The 25435-nt window shown below is 43.7% G+C and overlaps 1 protein-coding gene across 2 annotated transcripts; it reads right to left on the bottom strand.

Moving 5' to 3' along the window:
• Positions 1 to 1950: 1950 nt before the first annotated feature.
• ece2b (endothelin converting enzyme 2b) lies at positions 1951 to 23044 on the bottom strand. 2 transcript variants are annotated; one of them, XM_041046208.1, is made up of 20 exons: positions 22814 to 23044; positions 14767 to 14853; positions 14282 to 14417; positions 13439 to 13654; positions 12534 to 12658; positions 11814 to 11960; positions 11429 to 11494; positions 11119 to 11307; positions 8672 to 8814; positions 8084 to 8198; positions 7986 to 7988; positions 7392 to 7502; positions 7150 to 7248; positions 6992 to 7069; positions 6695 to 6798; positions 6347 to 6457; positions 5867 to 5934; positions 5140 to 5330; positions 4926 to 5021; positions 1951 to 4475 (listed from the first exon to the last, which is right to left on the bottom strand). In XM_041046208.1, the coding sequence occupies exons 1-20, from the start codon at positions 22844 to 22846 to the stop codon at positions 4299 to 4301; spliced, it is 2295 nt and encodes a 764-aa protein (XP_040902142.1). In that variant the 5' UTR covers positions 22847 to 23044; the 3' UTR covers positions 1951 to 4298. The 2 variants fall into 2 exon arrangements, with proteins under 2 accessions (XP_040902142.1, XP_040902143.1); XM_041046209.1 differs by lacking the exon at positions 7986 to 7988.
• Positions 23045 to 25435: the final 2391 nt, after the last annotated feature.

The following is a 25435-nucleotide window of genomic DNA, read 5'->3' as shown; positions in this document are numbered from 1 at the left end:
GTAGCATGAAATGGTATTAATCCTTGAGTAAATATACTCATGGAGTAACATGGAGTCATCACACCTAAAGGATCCCAACATGGATGAAAGTTTACAATAAAGTGACAAAACTAAAAAACAATATATATTTTTATTGGATGGTAGAATCACTTTAAAGACCCACACTTTTTGTGTGTCCACTGTGGATTTAAGACAAAGATTTTTTTTACAGTGTATACACAGATGACACTTTAAGGAGTCATTCTGCATAATAAATACTTTTCATACTTTAAATTTTTGTGAGAATACTTTTGTACTTTTCCTGAGGGAGCGTAAAATTATTAGTATTATTAGTAATTTTTTACCATGTCCTCAGATCCTTTATTTTGAAGTAAAGTAGATGATGAATGTAATAAGATGTTGGGAGTGTGTGTAGTTTATCAGAGGACTGCAGGACTGTGTGAATCATTGTCTTTAATGTTTATTATATTTCTGTAGATCTGCAGACTTTGCATGAGATAAACCAACTCTGATTAGTGTTTCCTTCACGTTCTCTGACAACTAAATAAAATCAACCAAAAGCTCCATCAGACCTCTGACAGCAGCTGTTTGCAACGCCACTCTCTGATTGGACGAGCAGAGCAGTGACGCCCCCTTCAGGACAGAGACAGAGTTTACAACAAGCTGAGTTTATTCTACATCAGATCTACTGTCGTCTACTGTACACACACATTAATACACAGCTCTGACCCCTGACACACACACACACACACACACACACACACACACACACGTCTTTCTATTCTTGTGAGGACCCTAATTAACTTAATGTGTTGCCAAGCCCATAATCCCAACCCTTAACCTAACCCTTCTCACCTAAACCTGGTTCTGACCTGAACCTTAAAACCAAAGGTTTAAAGAAATGACCTGCAAAAATGTCCTCACAATGATAGTTTAAAACGCAGAGTGGTCCCCACAAAGCTAGACAGACAACACACATGCACACACAGAAACATCTTTGGCAGGAAGCATCTTCTTCTACTGAACAAACAACAACACATACAGGAGCTGCACGGGATTGGACGGTGATGGCATCAGGAGGCAAAGCACGCACACACACACACACACACACAGTATACAGTGTGCAGTGTTGTCACAATACCAACTTTAATATCTGAATATTCAGTTTGTGTTTCAGGTGAACAGTCTGAGAGCTGCACCTCTGGTCAGAGCCAGGTACCCAAACCGAACACTAACACTAAAGGATCATGGGTAATGAAGGCTGAAGTAAGAACAGGTCTTTAAACTAATGTTTATTCTTTAAACAGATGGTTTCATCTGTAACTAAAACACTTTAATTTCTCTGAAAGTCTAAACTTATCACACTAAACATTTATTCAGCATTAAATGTAATATACTGTATTTCTTTAATATAATTATCGCATTTCTTCATATAGTATTTTTATTACTGGTCCAGCTGTTTACTGTCGAGGCTCTGATGACAGAGGTACTCATATCTTCAGAGTCTGGATTTAAAAGAAACATTTCTGGACTTTGTTGAAAGATAAAACCAAAAAAAAAATGTTTTAGTCACAACTTTGTGAATAAAATTATAACTATGCAACTTATTAACTTTTTACCTACCATGAAACTTACACAGGATAAAACAGAAAAGGTTAACTTTCCCATTCATGCCTCACGCTCGTTATAGCTCCCGAACACCCCGCCATTGTCTTAGTCCCTGAATGGCTCATGCTCATTTTATTCCCTGAACACCCCCTACTAATTTTTAATGCTGAACGTCCCACCCTCATTCGTGTCCCTGAATGCACCACGAGTGTCAGGTCAATATCAGACTGATATTATGGAGTTAGATCTCCGTCTGTTGGCAGAGGGAGACAAATCGCTGAGGTTACGCTGTGAAAATAACCCTGACTTGATTTGACATAAACCAGGACCTCTGCATGGGACTTTGCCATCAGGCCACATCAGACCTCAGCGCCCAACACAGCAGCTGACTTTTTTTTAAGGCGTTAATCTTAAATTTTTAAGGCAACTTTCCAAATTCGTTTTCACAATAAAATCAAATTTTTAAGGCCTTTCTTGTTCCTTGCTGTTGCGGGCACTAATGTCACTACCAGTAATAGTTGGTTACCATGACAACACTAGCATGGTGGTTAGTGGTTACAGTGAGTTAACATGTATAGTGGTTTGAAGTATATAAGACTACCGACTAAATAACAGTGTGTTTCATTTGTGCATCACTTACACTGAGTAACTAAATATTTTGGCCCATGGACAATGTTCTCAGGTGTTTTTCATGGGAATTTATGGGAAAAAATAATAGATTGTAACATATTAAGGCATTTTGATTTTTTGATTTTTCAAGGGCAAAACTGACAATTAACATAGAAGCTCGTCGAAACTGAAAAATCTAAAACGTCTAATTTTCAGTTAAGGTAAAGCTTCAGGGAAAAAAGGACAACTTTTAAACTGTCCAGTAATCCATTAACACCCCCTCAATAATCTCACATCATTAATTTGGCCATACATCAACCCCAAAACTGCACATTAATTCAAACAGGTATAAATTCAGCATTATCTATAATATAGTTTTAGTTCAATTTAAGGGCTTTTCAGCCCTTTAAAACCCCTTAATCCAAAAACAATAAACACCAACTGATTGATTGGATTGATTAAGAGGATTTTAGTGGATTGTTTTTTTTATAAAGTTGTGATAGTGGTTATGTGGTCAGACAATGATTAGTTTTCCTTCAGCCTCTGTACGTAACACAAAAACATGATTTATTTGGACTGAGAGAGGTCTCTTCCTCTGAAGTCAGCACAAACTTTGACAGACCTGAGAGGTACTTAATGTTTGGACAGAGAGCCAAAGTCCTGATGTAAAATCTGGGGTAGCTTCTGTAGCTCAACGCAATCTCTCATTCACTGTTTTGCTCATCGGTCTTCATGGAAAAAAATGAAGCATCTTCCTGATGGTTAATATCCATATTCTCAGACAAATTTAGCCCCAGTACATCAGCTGCTGTAAGAGGATGAAACCTTTGGGATTTTAACAAAGTTAAATACTGATCGCTTTGTGAGCACAGAAAAAAAAACTGCAGCTCCCTGTTGCAACACTTGACTAGTTGTGGGCCCTCTACTGTCGAGCCATGACGTTTACATATAGGGTTTGTGGGAAATAGTTTTCATTAAAGGCCCCTAAAAACCTAAATATTAAAAAAAAAAATCACGAAAGCAAGGCACATGGCATAGTGTCGAGAAATGCTCTGTTCCCAGGCTGGATTTTCAGTTACTGTCATAGTTACAAACGTGAATGGGATTTTAAATGAGATTTTCCTATTTACTTACTTAAGTTCAGTTCTCACCCTGGCTCTCTGTAGACTTTACTGGAGCAGACCTGTCTTGGTCTAAATCATGTTTTTTGTTACTTTGAAGTCCCCTGACGTTTTTTTTTCCCCACCCTAAAAGTCATTTAGGAGATTTCCCCCTCAAAGAATAAACATTATGACTGAAGTGACTGAAATTTCCAAATTCTGGTAGATGCTGATCCGGGACTGTCGTATGTGGTCAGATAGTCCTGGATCAGGGCTGGGGATAACCCTCCCCTGGGGCAGATCTACTCAGTCCCGGATTAACTGTCATGTAAAAAAAATACTGAATAATGTAAATTTTGTCACTTGAAGGTCAGCAGAATCAGAAAAGCCCGTCCGCCCGTCAGACGACAGCCTCCTCTGATAATCTGATAATACACACGGCCATGAATGATGATGTAAGAGTTCAACTTCGTATGAGGTCATCACAGTGATGTCATCAGAGAGAGACAGAGTTACAGAGGTCTTTCATACAACAGACAACACACACATACACACACACACGAGCCAAAGCCCATTAATAATAATAATCAATAACGGTGATAAAGCAGAAAATCAGCAACATCGCCCCATGTGGCTTCATCATCATCATCATCATCATCATTATCAGTCCTTCATGTCTGTGTGTGAAGTTCACTGAGTCCTTTTTTTGTTTCCAGACAGGAAGTCAGTCTGACCGTCGGATTTATATTTACTGTATGAAACTGAAGATTACACCTGGAACACCCCTGCTGATAATTATAACCTGATCACCTGCTCCTCTAATTAAGACACCAACAAGTCTGTCAATTAAGAACCTCACCTGTTAATGAACTAAATATTTTTGCAAAATAACAGACAAGTTTCCTAACTAATAGACCAACCAAGACTATCCCAATTAGTCCTGCCCCGATCCCACCCCCAATGTAGTCCTCTTCAGTCTGTCTACCAGACCTCACAGCGCTTGCCGGTGTTCATGGGCGTTCCTGCAGGACAGTTGAAGTGGCGGCTGAAGTCCGGAGAGTTGGCGAGCGTGCCGATGACTCTGTATCTGGGCGGGCTGTGAGGGTCGGTCACCAGGCCTTCATGAGCGCTCTCTGGTGTTCGAACTGAACACCACACCTAAAAAATACACAACAGAGGAACTGTGGGATTCACGTTATTAGAAATGTGTTATTTGTGATAATGTGATAAAGAGTCAGGCAGTGTAGGTGTCTTCTCTTCATGTCATAACAGGCATATATTCAAAATACATGACAGGTGAACAGCCATGAACATGAACTGTCCTTCCCTCACTTCCCATCATCTATCTCAGCTATCAAATACGTAAAATGTCACAAACAATTAAAGTACCTTAATCCAGTCCTGGTGCTGGTTTAAAAGCAAAGGGGGGGTCACAGCAAATACTCATCTGATTTAGGTTTTTCCTCTTTACTACACATTGGATGAAGTTCACTGAGAAATAAATTCGCTTTATTTTTGAAAACAAGGGTCATTAATACAGTAGGAGGCCCCAGTACAGATCCTTGTGGGACACCAAACTTTGCTGACACAGTAACTGTTACTGTTTACCTGGGCAAATCCCACAAAGAAGAGCTGGTCATTGGTCAGGTTGACAGCAGGAAGTCTCTTTTCATCTCCATTTCTCTGGACCCACGACCGATAGGCCTGAAGAAAAACATCAGCATTGTGTGTTTCTACGAAACATGGCACGACGTTCTGTTAAATCAGACTGACACAGTTCAGAACAGTTTAGTTCATTATTGTGTGACGTGTTGGTACTAACATGGTACGCGGCCTTCAGTCCTCCGTTGTCAGCTATGTTTTCTCCGAGAGTCTGTTTTCCATTGATGTGTTCTCCATTGATGGTGTAGCGACTGTACTGATCCACCATGCACTCGGTTCTCTGACGAAACGCCTCCACAGATGAGTTCTGCCACCATGGCCTCAAGTTACCTTCTTTATCGTACTCACGACCTGATGGACAGAGGGAGGGATGACTTTTGTTTGTTATTCTCTAAAGTAAAATTGTTGTCGCCATAATTTCCTCTCATAAATGTTAAAATGCCACTAGCGTCACATTTTGGGGGTTGTTGTGTTTGGGGTCTAATTTAGGTTTAACAAAGCTTTGTCCACTGGCAGAAAATTACCTTAGCAATCACTCTGAACATCCTAGAAACCACAGTCAGCTGAAATAAGAGAGTAACTGTTGCTAAATCCACAAACAAACATACTTTATTCTGAAAATTTAACCTTTTTCTAATTAAAATACCATCTTAAAACAAAGACGTTTGGTACAGTTAATGTTAAAATGAAGATCTCAGGAGTTTATTTTTGTCTATAAACATAGTGGGATCAGAGGATGTAGCAATCATGGCCAGGATGGATGGACTGTGTTTCTTCACGAGTCCCCACATGGACACCCACAGTCATTGTGCGGTGAGTACATCGTGATGTCCAGCAGGGACTGAATCTGTGACAGGAAGTACACAGCACCAGTAACCCAGACTCACCCTGATCATCGAAAGCATGAGTGAGCTCGTGACCCATCACCACTCCGATCCCACCAAAGTTCAACGCCCTGAAAACAGGCACAAACATACGGTATGTATTAGTTTAAGATGTTTTTCCAAAGACCTGAAGACTCCTGAAACCAGAGACTGTCCAAAGTCCTGCTAGCATTTATTCATACAGTCTGAAAAGAAATGTTAACATGTAAAATTTGTCCTGAGGGCAGAGCTAGAGGAACAATCATGGAGTCATTAGAATCCAAAGGGTTTATCCTCTGGAGAGCAGGAAGGAGCTCAGGTACTTTCATTACAATCTAGTCTGTTATTAAGGTGTCAAATGCACCCTGTCAAAGATCGTCTGATATCAAGACGTCATAACTGATCACTTATATTAAAAAGGGACCACTTTAAAGGAATAATAAACAGCTGACAGACAGATGAACAGACAGGTAGACACACAGGTAGATACTGAGGTAAACAGACTTGGGGTGGTCGTGGGCGTAGAAAGGAGCTTGTAGGATCCCAGCGGGGAAGACGATGCCGTTCTTAGTGGGCATGTAGTAGGCATTAACTGTTGGAGGAGTCATACTCCACCTGGAGGAGGAGAGGTAACAAGGCAAGGAGGAGAGGGGAGGAAACAAGGAGAGAAGGAGAGGAGGAGTTAATTTGTGCTCCTACTGGTCCATGTTCTATTTTTTCAAACCTCTGACATGCCTCAAAACTTTTTGTGAATATGGCCCCTGACTAGAAGTGTCGACAGATCAACATGTTGACGGTTGTTACTGGACTTTGGTGTGTGGTACTGGTGTTACTGGTCTGAGTCAGAATTACTGGTCTTTGTTGGGAGTCTTCCTCAGCTGGTCCGCCATCACTCGGGCTGAGAAGTTGTAGAAGTTCAACATGTTCTGGAAGAAGCTGTCGTCTGACACTTCATACTGAAACACAAGAGAGAGCTGTTCTAAGACGTGTGTATGATGGTATTTAACAGCAGGGGGCAGCAAAGCACCACCTGCTGATCTGAACCCAAATATAAACACCAGCCAATAGAAATACTCTCTCCTCATTGACTTGTCTCTTTGTCCTACCTGTCTGCAGGTGAATGAGTGAATATTGACAGCTGTCACTCACCCCGTCATAAACGTCATCCAGCTCTTTGGGGTCCAGGATAAACTCTGGGAATCCGATCATATCGTAGATTGCATCTGCCTAATGAATGACAGACAGAGACAGTTGTATCAATCATGATTTTTAACTCTCCCTGTCTACCTGTCCACCTATGTGTGCACCTTGTCTTTTGCAGCTTGTCTGGTCTCGTCGTCCATCCAGCTGAGTCGGTCCAGAGCTTCTTTAAACGCTGACCGGATCTCGTTGATCATCTCCTCGGCCTGAGAGACAGATGGACAAAGACAGACGGGTGAACTAAAATTAATCAGAGCAGACCTGTATCAGATCCAGGACCACCTTTCCCTGCTGTAGTAGCCAAATTGCGATTATGATTTCTGCGGGCGTAAACAGTGCGGTGACTCACGATCTCTTTGCTGTGTTTGTCGAATGTCGCCTTAACAAAGAGCGCTCCAAGAGCGAAGCCCAGTGTGTCGTCAGTGTTCCCAATGCAGGTCTGCCAGCGCGGGGTGCAGGACTACAACAAACCAATTAGAATCAGACAATCTGAACCAGTTAAAACCAGTTAGAAAGAGGTAGAGACGGGTGAAGCAGGTTAGATGTATTAGAAACAGTTAGAACCAATTTCAGACAGACCAGTTCCCCATTAGCACCAGGACAAGAACAGCTTCCTGGGGTCCACATTCAGAACTAGAACCAGTTAGAAGCCATTACATACATTTGTCTGCAGAGTTGCAGATAGCTAGAACCAGTATCTCCATAAGCACCAGCACAGGTGAGGAGTCCTGGAGTCCATAACTAGTAAGAGCAAGTTTGAACCACCTAAGAACAAAAGAACCAGTTTCAAAGCCAGAGAGTTAAAGTCACATTGAAGCCAATTAAAACCAGTTTAGAACCTGCACCACTTCACAGTTCCATCAACAGGACCAGGACTCTGAGAACCTCTGACAGGGAGGAGGATTACCGACTGCAGTAACCGTATCATTAGAGGTATCAATACCTGCTGTAGTAAGAGAAATAACTGCATTGGTAGTAGCAACAACAGTATTAACAGCAGTATCAGCAGTAGCAGCAGGATTAACAGTAGTATCTTAGTACCTTCTTGGTTCCGTAGAGACTCTCGAGCAGTTTGTCCTGAGCATTCTCGAAGCGTTGATCCAAACTGGCCACACTCTTCTGAACCAACGTCCACATCATGTAGTTATTCAACAGACTGAACAGACAGACAGAAAGACAACGTTTAGCAAGCTAATTCCCAGCAACCACAGGGTCCAGCTCAGGCTAACGACAGTTCATCCTGAGGGGAACATGAATGTCTGAACCATAGTTCATCACAATCCATCCAGTGGTTGTCGAGATGTTTCAGTCTGGACCAAAGTTGTGAATCGACTCTAACCATCCAAACAGCAGTGCTGCTACTGTGGCTAACAGTTGTCCCATCAGCAGCCAGGGGGCAGCAGAGTTCAAAATTCTCTGATGCAGCTACAACTTGCCTTAACTGTTCATTGTGTAAATAAATGCAGGGATTATATTTTGTGTTGCTCGTGTGATTTTCTAATGACACTACAGAGACTTTGGAGCTGGTTGGGACGTGGTGCTGATGTAGGCTTGTATAAAGCCTGCTGACTCTCTGTATATGGTCCTGGGTTGTACACATAAACCTACAGACAAGTGTTTGTTTCTGACCTGCGATCTGTCTTGTTGATGAGGTCAGACACCTGCTGCAGGTACTCTCTGGCGTACAGGACGACAGGTTCAGTGTCGTTCAGCTCAAGAGGAGAGAGAGAGGATGACAGGTAGTCCAACCAGTCCACCGCCGGAGCCAGCAGCTGAAACATGAAACAACAGCAGACATTAAAGACATAGAAACAAGACTGAAGACCAGCTGACAAGGAGACCGGGGGCTGCAGGGCTCGTACAGGGTCATTCAACTCTAAAGAACCTAATTTTCTGACACAGTTGCTGAACTTTTGCTCTCATGAATCAACCAGGAGAGTTCAACTTGACGTGTAAATCAAAGCAGCAGTGAAGGAGGTATCTCACTCTGGACCATATGAATCAGTCTGTCCCTCAGTCTCTGTCTGTCTCCCGGCAGTAATCCTCAGTGTGGGAACAGACTGCACCACCCGGGGGAAAGATGCTGAGATGAAAAACTAATCCCTGCTGTCTGCTTCAGCTTCAAACAGTCAAAGAGTCAAAATGTTTCTTGTGTTAACAGTCAACATGTGAACCAGGTGATGCTCGTCCAGTTCTCAATAAAGCTGTATCAAACACAAATCTGAAAGACTGAAGACTAAACAACGATAAAATCTACTGTGTTCAATTTATTTCCTTCCTATTTTTTGCAGTCATAGAGCATTTTTACCAAAGAGTGTCTATAAAAAGAAACTCCAGAGTAAGTCTAGTGTTTTTCCAGCAGAGGGCACTGGAAGCAGAGAAACTTCAGAATGTGTTCCAGTCAGCAGGATGCAGATGTAGCCAGTCTCTGTATTTATAACCAAAATAAATCAAACGTCATTGGCTTTACTGATGATCTGTTGCAGTGATAGTGAATGAGATGTGACAGCTTCCATCCCTCAACACATCAGTGGGTGAAGAAGTACTCCGATCTTTTGCTTATCAGAAGGTACTCATATCATGGTACAGAAATACTCAACAGTAAAAGTCCTGTATTCAAAATATTACTTAAGTAAAAGTACTAACTGGTGTTCGGCATGCTCGGCATTTAACTCCACCAGCCCAAACAAACTGGTCAACAAACTGCAGACACTTGATCTACGAATCCCTCTCTGTCTCTAGATCAGGGACTTTTCAGCCAACAGACCCCAGCATGTCAGGCTGGGCAATCACAACTCCTCCATCATCATCCTCGATACCAGCGCCCCCCCAAGGTTTCATCCTCAGCCCACTCCCCTTCTCCCTCTTCACTCACGACTGCACTCCCACCCATCGCTCCAACACCTTAAAAAACATGCAGTCCAATGATAATGAAAGAGCCTGCACAGAGCAGGTCCAGGCACCACCTGCAAAACCTGCTGATTAGCTCAGAGAGCATCCTGACGTACTGATGTCCAGGTGCACCACAGCAGACAGGAAAGACCTGCAGCGGGCAGTCGAAACGGCTCAGTGGTGAAGTATGTGCATATGTAAATATATGTATTAATATAAATGGGAAAAAAATCCAGAAAAAAAAAGAATTAAAAAATGTTTTAGCCGTATTGTTGACTTAATAAAGGCATAAAATGACCTTAAAAACAACAACGACAACAACAAACAAGAAAAAATAAATAAACAAACACTACAGGTGTAAACCTTAAGACTGTCATTAACCTACAGTCATAGTTAGGCACTGACTGCAGGTAGGGGGCGCTGTGAGTTGCCGCGGACAAATGACTTCACCCATGAATCAGTTCTTAAACCAGAGAAGCTGCCCCCACCATCAGCTGACTGATGTCTCTACTGTCACTTTACTGTCACTCCACTGAAAAAAAAAACCCTGTAAAATAAAATCTCTCACTTTTTAAATACAAGATTTCAGGCCAGAAAAAAAAGGTTTCACCTGCTCTGAGGTGCTTCATGGTCACATCAGCCATGTTTATATAATAACCTGTTATCTAACCTCTCTCTATCTCTCTCTCCCCCTCTCTCCGAGATGCAGGCACATAGCAACAGCTCATGGCAACAGTTGCCATGGTGACCCCAGAAGCATCTGCAGCCCTGAAGGACAGAGAGCTGCAGCAGAGACAGAGACTGCTACACTACAACACAGCATCAGACCACTACTTCTGCTGAAGGTGTACATCTCTCTCACTGCTCATCTGATTGTTTCTCCCAGCGGAACTGATATTATTAAAACTGAGAAAAGGGTCATTTCACTCTACAAAGCTGCAACAGTTTCTGTCAAATCATCAGATAATGTGCACTGGGTCTCAGGTCATGTTCAGACTAAACTATGGCCCTGCATGAAAAAACACAGCCCCATCAAACTGAGAGAGAAAAAGTGTTGTCCAGTACAAAAGACGCCAAGCCAACCTACGAAAGATCTTTGCCTTTTTAACCCACTTCAAGACACTTTCAGTTCCTTATACACCTCCAGTCTTTCAGTTGATCCTCTCAGGTGCTGTTGGCCTCACCTGCAGCTCAGCGATGGTGACCTTGTGGTAGATCTTCTCCTCATCGCGGCGTTGGTCCTGTGGGACGGTGATGTTGGCGAGCGCTGTCTCAAACTCCAGAATCTGCTGCATCTGAAGCTGAGTGGAGCTCCTCTCGCCCCCCAGCAGCATCCCCAGCTCCACCATGTAGTCCAGGTACGCCACCAGCACCTGGGACCAGCAGAGCAGGAGTGGAGACACATCAGTAAAACCAGTTTTACACAATGATACTGATACTGTTTTACACATGATCCGAATAAACGTCAATAAACCTGACTTGAAGAATTCCCACCTTCTCATTGGCTGTCTTGTTGAGGTAATAGTCCCTGGATGGCAAGAAGAGCCCTGATTGGTCCACCTGGAGAGGAGAACAGGTGATCCAGAGATGACCACAGATAACCATATAGCTGTCAAAGCCTTCACTGCAGCCTGTGGTGGTGATCATGCAGAGATGTTACAGCTAAAAAAAATTAAAGTGCATACTTGTGACATTAGTAACAGATAAACTCTGTTTAGATTCCTGTCGACAGACTAAAGGTCCAAAGCTGATAAAGAATGTGACGCTTTAGTTTGAATAAACGTAAAACGTTTCTCCCTGTACATTGGTTGTACTTTGCACTTTGTTAACCCTCTGTGGTCTGGTTCTGGTCCAGAGTCTAGTTCTGAGCTCGGCTTACTTGGATGACGTTACTGTTGGAGTTTTTGGGATCGGCACTGACTCCGACACTGAAGAAAGGCTGAGCTCTGTATGGACCAGAAACCACCTTCAGGACCTCCATGAAGTTCTCCTTCTCCCAGGGGCCCGTCATGTTCCAGCCCCCGATCTACAGAGAGAGTTCACACATTCGTTACTGAACAAACATAATGATAGTCATTCTTACAGTGTTAACAGTAAAGATTATAAGTCCACCAGTTGAGATTCCCTTTCTTGTAAATATATTTAACAGACTATAGTTCAGCTACATCTCCTTAAAGACAAGGACTCATAAACTTTAACACATTTGCTGCTGATACCCTCCATATTACATCAGAAGACCCACACAGGATAATATTTTAATCTGAGGAGCTCCGTACATCAGGAAAACAAAATATCATGGATCAGAAGTTTTGTTTCTCAAGATAAAGAAAAAAATGGAAAAGATTCCCAGAAAAAATACTGAAAAGAACATCGAAGATTTTCAGCCATCAAGATGATCTAGAAACAGCAGCTTTTATGGTGTGTGTTTGCCACATTAGTTGCATACACGGTTCCTGTTGTGGTTTGGCAGACTGGGCCTAAAATCTGACACAAACACAAATAAAACCAACAGAGTCTTTGTTGGGGGGAACAAAACCATGCAGGACTGTTGTACTTGAGAGATGCAGACACCATGGCGACAAGACGTATGAGTGGTTACCTTGGCGATGAGGTCTATGAGAGGCTGAGCTCCCAGCTCTTCGATCCTCTGTGTGTTGAGACAGGACAAGTAGTAGGACTGAGTTTTCCTCTCTGCCTCGCTGCTGCCGTTAAAAGTCCCGTTCTCTAAAAACCCACAAACAAACACACAAACAGGTTTAATGTGACTTCTCTCTACCGCAGAGTACAGGGTGGATATTCAGCTGATGTTGTCAGATCGGACCAAGCTGGACCGGGTCAGTCCTGGTCTGGGTCAGATAAAATCCTGCAGTGTGGGGAAAAGAAGGTTTCTAATTATTTGAGATCTGATCCAATCGCTGCCCGTCATTCTCTTTGTGATTATTCTCGACATGTTTTAAATCTAAGACTGGAATCGGGAAATTAACACAGTGTGTGCGTGTGTGCGTGTGTGTGTTTGTGTGTGTGTGTGTGTGTGTGTGTGTGTGTGTGTAAGGTATGATAATAATTAACAACAAAACCGGCCACAAACAGAGAAAATGGCAAAGTGGTGCGAAATGCAGAAAGTGGGAGAGTGGTCCTTACATGATCATCCACTGCGCTCTCTCTCTCTCTCTCTCTCTCTCTGAGGTGGATTCAGTCCTTCTCGTCTTCACTCTTCATCCATCATCATTATCTACATTTTAAATTTTACACCAGTGTTTTTTCCCTTTTTTACACTGTGTGAAAAACACATCCTATTCCTATTTTGACGAATATCCGTTGTGATTTTGTACAGGAACATTCATGAATGTGTGTTCTTGAAGGATTTATTGGACAGACAGTTTGTACTACTGTCAGAGGACAATATTTCAAGATGTTTTACTGAGTAAAACCAGCTGAAACTGGAAAAGAGAGACTGGACAGCCTGTGTCTCTCCAACCATCTGTCTCCACCCGTCTGTCTTACCCAGCAGGTGTTTGAGCAGCGCCTGGTTCTGCTCCCAGATGCTGTTGAAGGTGGACCAGCGCGACCGCCCGTCAGGCAGAGGGTTCTTCCTCATCCAGCCTCCACAAGCGAACTGGTAGAAGTCATGGCAGGGGTCGGCGTTGCGGTCCATCGCCTCCACCATCTGACTGGCCACTGTGACGCACGCCTCTGACAGACACAAGCCACGCCCACTGTCTGCACAGCATCATGGGAGAGAAAAATTGATAAATAAATAACTGAGGCTGAATCAGAGAGGAGAGAAAACTGAAGCTGCAGGAGGCAGCTTTTATGTGTTAGAGAGTGTTTCATAATTTAAGGACAGAAGGAAAAGAAGATAAAGGAGGTGGACAAGGATTAGGAGGCAGGAAAGGAAAGGAGGAGACAGACGGATGGGTGGAGGTAGGAAAGGAAAGGAAATAAAATGAAAGGAATGGGGACGAAGGGAAGGAAGGGATGGGCTGAGAAGGAAAGGAGGAGGTAGTGAAGGGTCGGTAGGGAAAGGAGAGGAAACTAAGGGGAGGGATGGAAGAAATAATGATGAAGGATATGCAGAGGTAGGAAAGGATGAGAAAAAAGGAGAGGAGAGAGGAGGCAGGGAAGGAAATAGGAAGGTAGGAAAGGAAAGACAGGAAATAAGAAGAACAAAAAGGAAAAGAAAGTAAAGGCTGGGACTGAGGGGAGGAGGGAGGAAAGGAGGAGGCAGAGAAGGAAGGGGGGAGGTGGAGAAGGTTAAACAGGAAGGAAAGGACGGCAGGAAAAGGAGAAGGAAAAAAGGAGGTAGGGAAGGAAAGGAGGAGGCAGGTGCATGTGTGATATATCTACCTGAACTGAATCCCAGTCCCAGGACCAGCAGACATGCCAGCAGAGCCAGCAGGGCTGCCAGCAGCAGGACTGACAGCAGAACCTCCAGCTGAGTCCTCCTGCCCAGGATGTCCACACCCCCCTTCCTAAAACCCACCTGAGACACACAGACAGAGACAGAGAGTCTGAATGCAAGGACAGTCTCTAATCCAAAGCCCCATGGGAAATATAATCTCCCCAGTGTGCTCTGGTCTCTGAAGCATGGATGCTAAAATGAGAAGAGGACCATCAATTCCTGGTGCCGGTAACTGAAGGTGTACAGGTAAATCGTGGCCTGTTGGTCGTCAAGCCAACTTTATTCATACAGCCAAACATCACAAAAAAAGACAGAGACAGGTAGGCAGACAGACAGACAGACAGAGACAGAGGCAGACAGACAGGCAGACAGACAGACAGACAGGCAGACAGGCAGACAGTGTGTTTGTGTGTTTGTTGTATTCACTGACCTCCACTCTGTCAGGAGACGAGGCTGCCTCAGCTGGAGCGTCCGACACTTCCTCTTCCTCCAATGTAGCTCGCTTATAGCTGGACATCTGCAAAGAGAGTGAGACAGATAGACAGACAGACGGACGACTGTCAGTAATGTCCACACTAACCCTGATGAAGGAGGAAACAGTCTATAAATCTAATCTGCAGCGTGGAAACAGAAAGCAGAGTCTGATCATCAACCTTCATAAAACCAGGTGAAGTCAGTCCGGCTGCTTGTCCACGTCTAACCTGTCTCTCAGTGTCTCCAGCCCCCACTGACCCTCACTGGGATAACTCAGTTTATATGATGGAGGACTGGATGGACTGAGAGCTTCCTTTGAGAAATATAAAGAGGTGGTATAACAGTGTTGGTCACTGTTTTGGTCCAGACTCAAATGGACTGTGAAGAAGACACTCACGGCCTCCAGATGACTCTCCGACCTTTATTCTAGGGCCACTTTTGAGTTTATTGGGTGGTTTGAAGTGAACATACGCCTGACGTAGCGTTGTCTGTTCCGTGGTTCTAACCTCCTGTTGTTGTTGCTCTTTGTAGATGCTTTTAATGAGATGTAAAGATGATGTGACAGCGTTAAAATGTGCACTTAATTCACTGTGGCTTCTATCTATTGATTGTTGCACTTTTCTGTATTTATTATCCATTGACTGCTGACTGTAATCCAGACTGTCCACCTGGGATATTAAAGCTCCGCTCACCTCCGGACGTCTGATATCAGCTCAGGACTCGGCAGGTTTTGATCCCTCTCAGTGGTGAGGTTTGAGTCACAGGGCTACTAAAACGTTTTTGTGTCCACATCTGCAAAATCTGCTCTTTATCACCTCAATAAAAACTGTATCTCATTGTACATATACTGTGTGCAATGGCAATAAAGTTTATTTTGGATTTAATCTAAACGAATCTGATGAAATGACATAGAAAAGCAGACAGACCATCTCACAGCTTAAACTGCAGCAGTCACAGATGAGACTGTACCTGTAAAGTGAGGCTCAGCATGAGGAGATATTCAACTGTGATCAAATAAATCTCCACTTCCTGTGTTTACACTGTGCACCCCCACACCTCCTCCCCCTTCCTCCCCCCTCCTCAGTCATTGTGAGGCAGAAATATAAACAGTGCAGCACTCCACCCTGCAGAGAGGGAGACGCACACTGATCCTGGATCAGTCGCACAAACAGGACAGAAACAAGCGTTACAAACGTAAACCGCTGCAGAGTTTCCCCACAACACGACCTCGTATGCTGTGTTTGGTTTCCACGGAAACCACTGCGGCGCAGAGCCGTGCAGCCACTAATGCTGCGGCAGCTGCTAGCATGGAAACATCACAGCTCTGAAAGAGCCCGGAAAGATGGTGATGTCGGCTGGTCTCCCACAGACCAGATCCCATGGATGTGCCTGATCCCAACATGATGGATTCTGATGACTCTGGTGACCTCTTGACCTTTTATCTGTTTCCTTTTATTTACGCCATATGGCCAAAATTATAAGATAGGTCATACTGCACGGTGCTTTTGCTCTAGTGCTAATTTCTACAAACCCCACCACCCCAGGAACAGGGAGACGTCTTCTTTCATGTTGTTTTCACAAAAACAAAATAAAAACAGGACTTTGGTTTGGGCCCCTCAGTTCTGCTCCAACATCCACTGATGTTTTTAAGACAACAGCGTTCCTCCAACGTTGTGTCAGCAGTTGGTGAGTACCCTTTCCCGTTTCAGTACTTACGACAACCGAACTAAAGTCTGAGACAAGTCCAAAAATCCAACACACAAGACTGAGCACTAGACTGAGGCAGAGCCCCCACAAGGCTGCGTCAAGTCAAAACACCTATGAGGACAACACCAGGCCAAAGCAACCACAAATTAGTCAAAAGGCCTCTGAGTCTCGGACAAATCCCAGTCAAAACACCCACAAATCCGATTCAAAATACAAATAAGACTGAGAGTCAGTAAAGACTTAAAAATGAATGTACAATAAAACCTCTGTTGAAACACATCGTTTTTGGTTCCTGAGACGCTCTGAACCTCACACTGTTGGTTCACCAAACAGCTTCATTTTAAGAAGGTCGTGAAGATGGATTTTACCATCATTTGAGCCTTAAGAAGCTTTTTGGAAACCAGGTCCTGGTCTGAAACAGCAGTAGCAGCTGATCTGTCTCAGTGTCAGTCCTGGTCAGGAGGGTGGAAACGTCTTCCTGTCTGTCCTCTGGGCCTCTGCAGAGTCTCACTGTCTGATGTCCTGCAGGAAACTAAAGGTTTCCAACTGTTTCCTTCCTTAACACCCTCACCGAAACCTGTCTGTCTGTCTGTCTGCCTGTCTCTCTCTCTTTCTCAGTCTCTGTCAGTGTCTCTCACCCGGCTCTGTTCTCTTTAATTGATGACGCACGCAGAGGGGGAGAGAGGGGGGAGTGGGCGAGTGGGGTTGCTAGGAGACAGGAGTGTGTGTTATATCTCTCTGTAGAGGGTGATGTCACTGTGTGTGTGTGTGTGTGTGTGTGTGTGTGTAATTAGATAATGTGTGTGAATCATCTCCATTCAGCTCTAATGGAGTTCACTGCAGCTTATATAACATCTGTCTGTCTGTCTCTCTGTCTGTCTCTCTGTTCTGGCTGTGAGATCTGCTCTTTTGTCCCCTCGTAGCCTCCGTACAATAAACACTGACCACAGACACAAACACTGCTGAAGAAACAGTCAAACATTCACTAAATCTTCTGTGTTTCTCCAGAACAACACGATAAGGTGGATTTCAGTGGCTTCAGTGATTAGCTTAGCACAAAGACTGGAAGCGGAGGGAAACCGTTAGCCCAGCACCATTCCACACAAACAGCAGTAACTCTATGTAAATGCTCGAGAAAAAAAAAAAAAACACACACAAGGGCACCTGGAAAAGTATGTGGACACCCTGAAAAAACAACACTGTCAGATGCAGCACAAACATAATAATGTTAAAGGCGTCTGTAGAGTTTTCATGCAAAGAAAAGTTTGTTTACTTTCAGTGTTTTTCCCCAAAACTCAGTGCGTGCTGAGTGTTCCTCATAAAACATTTGCAGATCTTCCCTGAAATATTGAATCCAGCATTGTTTACCAGCTAACAGCCTTCTTCTTCTCCTCATCCTCCTCCTTCTTCTTCTTCACTGCCTTTGTTGGCACATTGCTGCACAGCTTGCAATTTTACAGCCACCTGCTGCAGCTGCTTGAGATCAACAAACAAAGAAGCACTCAAGAAAAAACACACAACCAGAGGTCACAAACTCCACAGAGAACTTCAAGTCAATAAGAAGCGTAGTCAGAGGAAGAGTTTGGAGCAAAGATGTCACTGTAAATAACCCGACACTGGCATTAACCAGAAAAGGTCAGACTAACCGACTGTATGGCGTCTTCACGGGTCAGTCTATGTCTGCGTTACTGAGCACGTGCAGACAAACCTCATGTCATCTCATCTCAAACTGCAGCAGCTGCTGAACATTTTTGACTTCGACCCACGCTTCTCCTCAACAGTACGGACACGAGGCAGCACCAGTAAATCCGGACCGGTGAGATCGCAGTGGTGGAGCAGAACCATTGGACGGTAAAATGACATTTCGCTATATTCAGCAGGAACGACGAGTCAATCAGTAAACGTCATGGAGAAAACGAGGGAAACGGATCCTCAGGATGAACCTGCTCAGTGCCTGAGTTCGGAACTTTAACCCAGGCGTTTGACACAGCAGCTGCTATTTGTGCTGTAACCATGGAAACGGACAACAGGCGGTGGATGACTGCTGATATGATGGATTCTGATGACTCTGGTGACCTCTTGACCTTTCATCTGCTTCCTTTCATTTACGCCACATGGCCAAAATTATAAGATAGGTCATACTGTACTGTACTTTTGCTCTAGTGCTAATTTCTACAAACCCCACCACCCCCAGGTACTGAGAGTCTTCTTTCATGTTGTGCTGTAACCATGGAAACAGACAACAGTCGGTGGACGACTGCTGATACTGAAGAAAACATCCAAACATGATGAACCCGGCTTCAGAGTTTCCAAGGAGTTTGTGGCCACTCTGAAGCTTTAGGCCTGTTCCTGGATCAGATTTTGAAGCCACTATCATTAGAAAGAGTTCTGCTTTTCCAGGTTTAGGGTTCTGCACATGTTCAGTCACAAACCAAAGTGTCAGACCTGATGATACCAAAGTTCTTACGGTTCATCCTGAGGTGAACAAGAACGTCTCCTCCATCAGCTGCCTCCTGACCTGAGCACCTGCAGGCCATCGCCACAGCAACCTTTACATCACCGCCTCCTGTCACAACAGTTCCTCTGTGACCTCTGACCCCTGAACATTAACACCTCCTCAACACAATGCAGGACAAAGACAAGACCCTTCCCCCACACAGCCTCCTGACACTCCCCCCTCAGAGCCCCATCCATCTAAAGGCCATTCCTGAAACCACCAAAGACCAGTCTGAGTCTGCTGCTCTGAAACCAGTGAGATGGTGAATGAGTAGCTAAGGGCTGCAGCTACCGATTATTTTCATTATCTATTAATCAATTAATCATCAAGTGAACTGTGACAAAGTCAAAGTTGCTTTGTTTTGTCCGAAAGTCAAAGAGATTCAGTGACTGTGATGGAAAAAGGAGGCTGAAGCCTGAGGTTGAAAAATTTATCAATCTGTTATCAAAATAGCTGCCTGATATGTAGATTAACAGAAAAATAACAACCAATCTGATGAAGATGACAGAGATTAAGACAGAGGGAACGATGATGATGATGACGAAGATGATGAAGGTAACATCGAACACAGAGCAGCAGCAGCTGTGCTCATCCAGGGTGTCTTGGTTTGTTTTGTTGCTCAGATGGAAACTGGGCGTCTTAAGACAGGAAGTCACAGAGCTGCAGACAGGAAACGGTAAACCCTGCCCACCCCTACACACACACACACACACACACACACACACACACACACACACACACACACACACACACACACACACACTGCCAGCTTACCGCTCACTGACTCTGGGAATGCTCACACAAAGAACATCTGACAACAAGAGTTGAAGAAAACAGCGAGAACTGAAATAATCAATAATAATGATCTGCAGCTAATGTGATCATAGATTCATCACTTCATCAGTCATTTATCAACCATTCTCTGGTTACAACCAGTATAATCAGCTGACTAATCTACAGTTAAAGACATCATGGGCGTCAGTCCAGAAATCAACAAACCGCCGCAGGCTGAAGACCAGATTCTCACACCACATCTTTATCTAAACACAGAAACTGCAGCTCTGAACATGGATTTAATCAGCCGCGTGTTTTCCACCACAGTGACGTGGATCTCTTTGACATCTGAAGACAAATCTAACCTGGACGGTTTATCAGGTGGAGACAATATCATTTATCCGTCTGGTTTCCAAAGACGAAAACAGCAAATCCTTCACGATAGAGAATAAAAAAGCAGTTATGAGGTCCAGAGTCTGCAGAACCTCTTACAACAGCAGATATTTAGCTCCTGATTTTCCCTTTAAGTTTCCCTGAAAGTTTCAAATACGTCTCCAGTCTGATGATTCTGCATCTCTGTGCATTGCTGCTAAGTTTTATTAGAGATAGGCTCTTATTACTCTAGTTCCTAAGAAAGGTAAAGATTCGGACGAATGCAAGAATTGCCGTCCTATTTCGTTAATGCAGGTAGATGTTAAAATAATCTCAAAAATTCTAGCAAACCGATTGGATAGTGTAATCGCATCATTGATCCATGCTGACCAAGTGCGGTTGATTTGCGGTCGTAGCTCCTCAGATAATATTCGACGCCTTGTTGATGTCATGTGGTCTGTGGTTGTGGTCCAGTCCCCAGTTGCTGCGATTTCTGTTGATGCCGAAAAGGTGTTTGAAATGGTTGACAGGGGGTTATTTCATCAAAATTTATTCAGTGAGTTTGGATTTGGTTTTACCTTTATAAAATGGATTCACGTATTATATAAGCACCCAGAAGCAGCGGTGCAGACGAACGGGCTTATCACTGATTACTTGAATTATGTTGGGAAGAGGAACAAGGCAGGGCTCGCCCCTTTCTCCTTTGCTTTTTTGTTTAGCCATAGAGCCTCTCGCGGCGGCCACACGTGGGGCGACTGATTTTCCGAGCGTCAGGTGGGATGGTACCTAAACTGATGCTTTACGCTGATGACATTTTATTACTGGTGACCGACCCTAGCAGATCTGTCACAGTCCACTCACAGTAACAGCTTACTGCCCCTCCACTGCTTTCAGCAAGGCATCACGTATCTGAGCATCCGATTTCCTAACCAGCTGAAAGATTTGGTCAAAGTCATTTTGACCCTTTATTACAAAAACTTTCTTGCAATGTTGAGAGCTGGGCAATTCTTAATTTGTCTATTGCAGGTAAATTTAACGTTTTGAAAAAACAGCTCCTTTCAGAGTGTGAAGGTCCTGAAGGATGATGTTTCTGTAAAACAGGATTCAGGATGTATCCATACTTATTGTGGAGTTGGTGAGAAATCTTTAATATTTCCCTCTGATGTCTGAAGCAGTCAAACCCTCAGTACCTCAAACTCTCCACCTGAGCTATCAAAACTGTTCCTGTCACGGTCAGTTAATGTTGTTTTTAATAACTTTATTTATACATCTGCTGCGCCTGTTGTTGTGATGCCATTTTAAATCTTTGAGCAGATATTTTATTCTAATTCAAACATTTTATTACATTTGATGACGTTTGATTAACGAAGGGAAAAGGGAAAAGGAGGATGGAACAGGAAACGCAGAAGTGAAGCGGTTTAGTGAAGACATGCAAAACAGGGAAACCTGCAGCAGAACTCCGTCCACGGACAAATGATCGATCAGAGTAAAGTTTTCAAATGTTTCCCTTCCTTTCACCAGTTCAGTTCAAGTCAAACCAAACCTCGACCAAGTCTTTAAAAACACCTTCTGTCCCCTGAGCTCGTCTGCTCAGGCAGCATGTAGAAATGTGGATCGGCCTGTCGGGTTCAGATTCTGTCGGTTCCCTGGACTCACCGAGCCAGACCGCTCTCTGAACGTTTTCTTAAAGTTCAGCTCCAACGTGACCAAACACACAGGTTAGACAAACAGGTAAGACTCTGTTTTACACGTCTGTAACTTCCTCATGACTCTGTTGGACGTTTCCTGGAAGGAACTCTACAGTCAGCGCTGAGAAGCAGATAAAGATTCAGTCGTGATCACTGAATGAAAGATCTGACATGTTTTTAGGACCAAGCCCTGAGGTGGCTGGATGTTCGCTCAGCTTTTAAACACAGTTCATCAAATAAAAGTGCATCAGTAAACAGCTGCTCACATTCCTCTGTGATCAGAACCAAACTTTGGAGCTGTTTCACAGAAATGTCGTCGGAAACAATCGTGAAACACTGTGACCTGTAAGGCGAAGTTTCAGAGAAACACAAAGGTTTTGTGTTTGTTTGCTGAGTTTTCTAGTTAATGTTGGATTAAAGGGACAGTCTGTCATTTTTAAGGTGGAGGAGGCGGGACAGTGAGGAACCAGAGTCTGGAAACTAAACCAGTGACGATGCAGCGCTGCTGCTAACGACAGTAATGAAGTGAAACAAACCTCAAACCAACAATTTGGGTGGAAACCTGCAGAAAAATGTGATTTTTTTTCTAAACAAACCCGTAACACTTGTATCTCAATATTGAGTGTGTCTGTGTTTGTTATCCATCAGTACAGTGATTGATCAGCCTGTTTGATCAGTGACGTCAGGAGATGAAAGCTGATTTCAGGCCTGAAAACCTATGAACAAACCTTCTTACAACCAAACACACACACACGCTCACACACGCACGCACACACACACACAGACTCTGAGATGTCTATAGTTATAGTTTCGTCAATCAATCACAGGGATTGACAGGTGATCAGCATCAGCCGAGATGCAGGTCAGGTCAGGGCTGCGACTGTCAGGCGTCCCAGCGCGTGCATGTTGCGGGCATGCATGTGTGTGTTTTATATATACGTGTGTGTGTGTGTGTGTGTACTCACGGTGTTCCGGAGGTCCTGCAGCGCTACGCTCATCCTGGAGCTCCGTCCCCGAAAACAGAGCGCTACCGACGGCCGCTCCGCCGGCCCATCCTCCCCGGCTGTCCGTCCTTCTGTCCCTCGCTCTGCCTGCCTGTCTCAGTGCCTGTCTGTCTCTCTCTGTCCTCCTCCTCCTTCTTCTTCCTTTTGTCTGTGCAGCAGCAGTAGCAGCAGCAGATCGGGAGGTTTTTCTGTTTTCTCTCCTTCTCTCCCTCTGTCTCCTCAGACCCCGCCCAACATCCAACCAGCCTCTTCCTCTCACAAACAAACACACCCCGAGACACAGAGGGGCTGACGTCAACTACACGGTCATACGTCACCCCCAGCTTCTCAGCAGATCTATCGATCTATGTATCGATCTATCGATCTATCTGTCTGTCTGCAGGGTTTTGGCGAACACTGAGGACACCCAGGTTTGGTCGGAAACAAAATCCGTTCTGCGAACAAAGGGCCAAAAATACGAAAACAGAAAAATCTCCAAAACTCTTCAGTGAAAAATAAACAAAAGAAAACTTCAGAAAATCACTACAAACTACTTTTCATTAACAGAGATCATCAGCTCAAACCGGCAGTTTCTCAAATCATCACTAAATTTAAAACATTTCGGTTTAAGTACAAAAATGCTTTAGAAAATAATTTCATCAGTCTTTAAATTTGTAGATTTAATCTTCCCCAAGATAGCAGAATTAAAGCTGCATACAGATAAAAAGAAACAGAAGTGACTGAACAGAAAGCAGGAAAAAAAACTGAGCAAAGAATTAAAATAAGACCGCAGTTAATAAAACAGTTAATAAAACTGACCCCACCACCAAATGAAGGAAGAGTTCAGATCCTTTACTTCAGTAAAAGTAATATCACACTGTAGAAATACATACAAGTATAAATGTACTAAGTACTGAAAGTAAAAGTACTTATCATGCAGTAACATTCAGCTCTGTGACAGTGTGTTATAATGATAATAATAATGATAATAAAGAATTAATCCTTCAGTTTAACATTTGGAGATTCATGGTTTTTACTGGACAAGCCTGAAGCCACAGCCTGAAAACAAACTCTGTAGCATTATGGGATTGTTTCCTGTTACCAGGTGGAGCAGTTCACCTGGATCCAGTTTTTCTGTTCTTTACTGTCACAGTATGAAGAACCTGCTCACAGCACAGAACAGATTAATGTTAACGTACAGGAAACTGAGAACTGGTTGAACTGGTTGAACCTGACACAGCACAGTGAACGACGATTCTACAGAGAGGAATAAAAGTTCTGCATTAAAAACCTGATGTCAGCTTATTCGTGGCGAACAGCAGATCCCAGATCAGACATGAAAAAGCAACAGACAGAAAACACAGACTCCAGGGATTTTAAAGAGGATCCAGATGTTGGGTCCAGGGCTGAGCTGGTCTCACAGAAAAGCTCTGTCCCCCTTTAGTCTTATCCCTCACTGTGGGAAAGGACCAGATCCATCAGTCATCAAAATACATCAAACCTGTCACCAAATGTTTTCATGCGCACAGATTGTTTTTATTCCTTTATTCTGAACACTTCAACTGTTCTGATGCTCAGTGAAATGTTGTGTAACAGCGCCACCTGCTGACCACAGGCACACAGTGCATATCACTGCTGCCAGGACAGCACGTGACCGTGGATCTGCTCTCAGAGCTGATGAAGAACACACTCTTCAAACAGAACACTCTGTGTGTGTGTGTGTGTTCTGTTTGCAGATTTTCTGTCATTGACATTTTTGGTCATTTTACTAATTTTCCATTTTTTCAAAAGTCTTCAAATGTTTTGAATAATGTTTTTAAGACACTGTACACATTTTATTCAAATATTTAATTGAGTTTTAGTTGTTATATGTATGTCTATCTATCTATATATATACATATATATATTGACAGGTGTCAGTGTGTGTTTGGACAGCTGGAGATGGCTTCAGACCACAGGCTGTATAGGACATGGACGTAGCACCCGTGACGTCACCCATTGTTTTCGGGGAGTCGGTTTTGTGACCAAACCATGGGCATTGGAGCTGCGCCATCTTGGATTTTAGTGGGAGCGTACTTTCCATATTTGGCGGAGAGGCGGTTACTCTATAGGTCAGCCGGCGGAGAACCCGCCCACTTAGCTCGGATTAATATTTAATATTCACCGGCTTTCACCGCTACCTCCATCCACTATCCACTTACAGTTACAGCAGAACACAAACAACAGCAGCCGCTTACTGACGGAGCTGCTCTGTCCATTGCAATGTCGGACTTTTTAAACAGAAAAATGAGACGAAATAAAATTGTAGCCTAGTATTCACACAATAAACGGACTGAGAGCACGGAACACACCGCAGCAGCGTTCCTAACATTAGCTGCTCCGGTCCTCTATCTGTATCAGCAGCGACCATAAATCGGCAATTAAGTCATAAGCCAACGGCAAAATATGCTAATACATGCTAATTTGTGCAAACATCCAGGTAAAATAGTGAGAAATTTACTTACCGAAAAAACTGCAACACAGACTCCTTCGACGGTCGGTTAGTACAGTCCACACTACAACAAGCCATACTGTCACAAAAACCTATCCGAACATTGGCAAACA

This window comes from Toxotes jaculatrix, chromosome 9 (assembly GCF_017976425.1).
Source record: "Toxotes jaculatrix isolate fToxJac2 chromosome 9, fToxJac2.pri, whole genome shotgun sequence".
Taxonomy (NCBI): domain Eukaryota; kingdom Metazoa; phylum Chordata; class Actinopteri; family Toxotidae; genus Toxotes; species Toxotes jaculatrix.
This window is presented reverse-complemented; position numbering and strand designations above follow the sequence as displayed.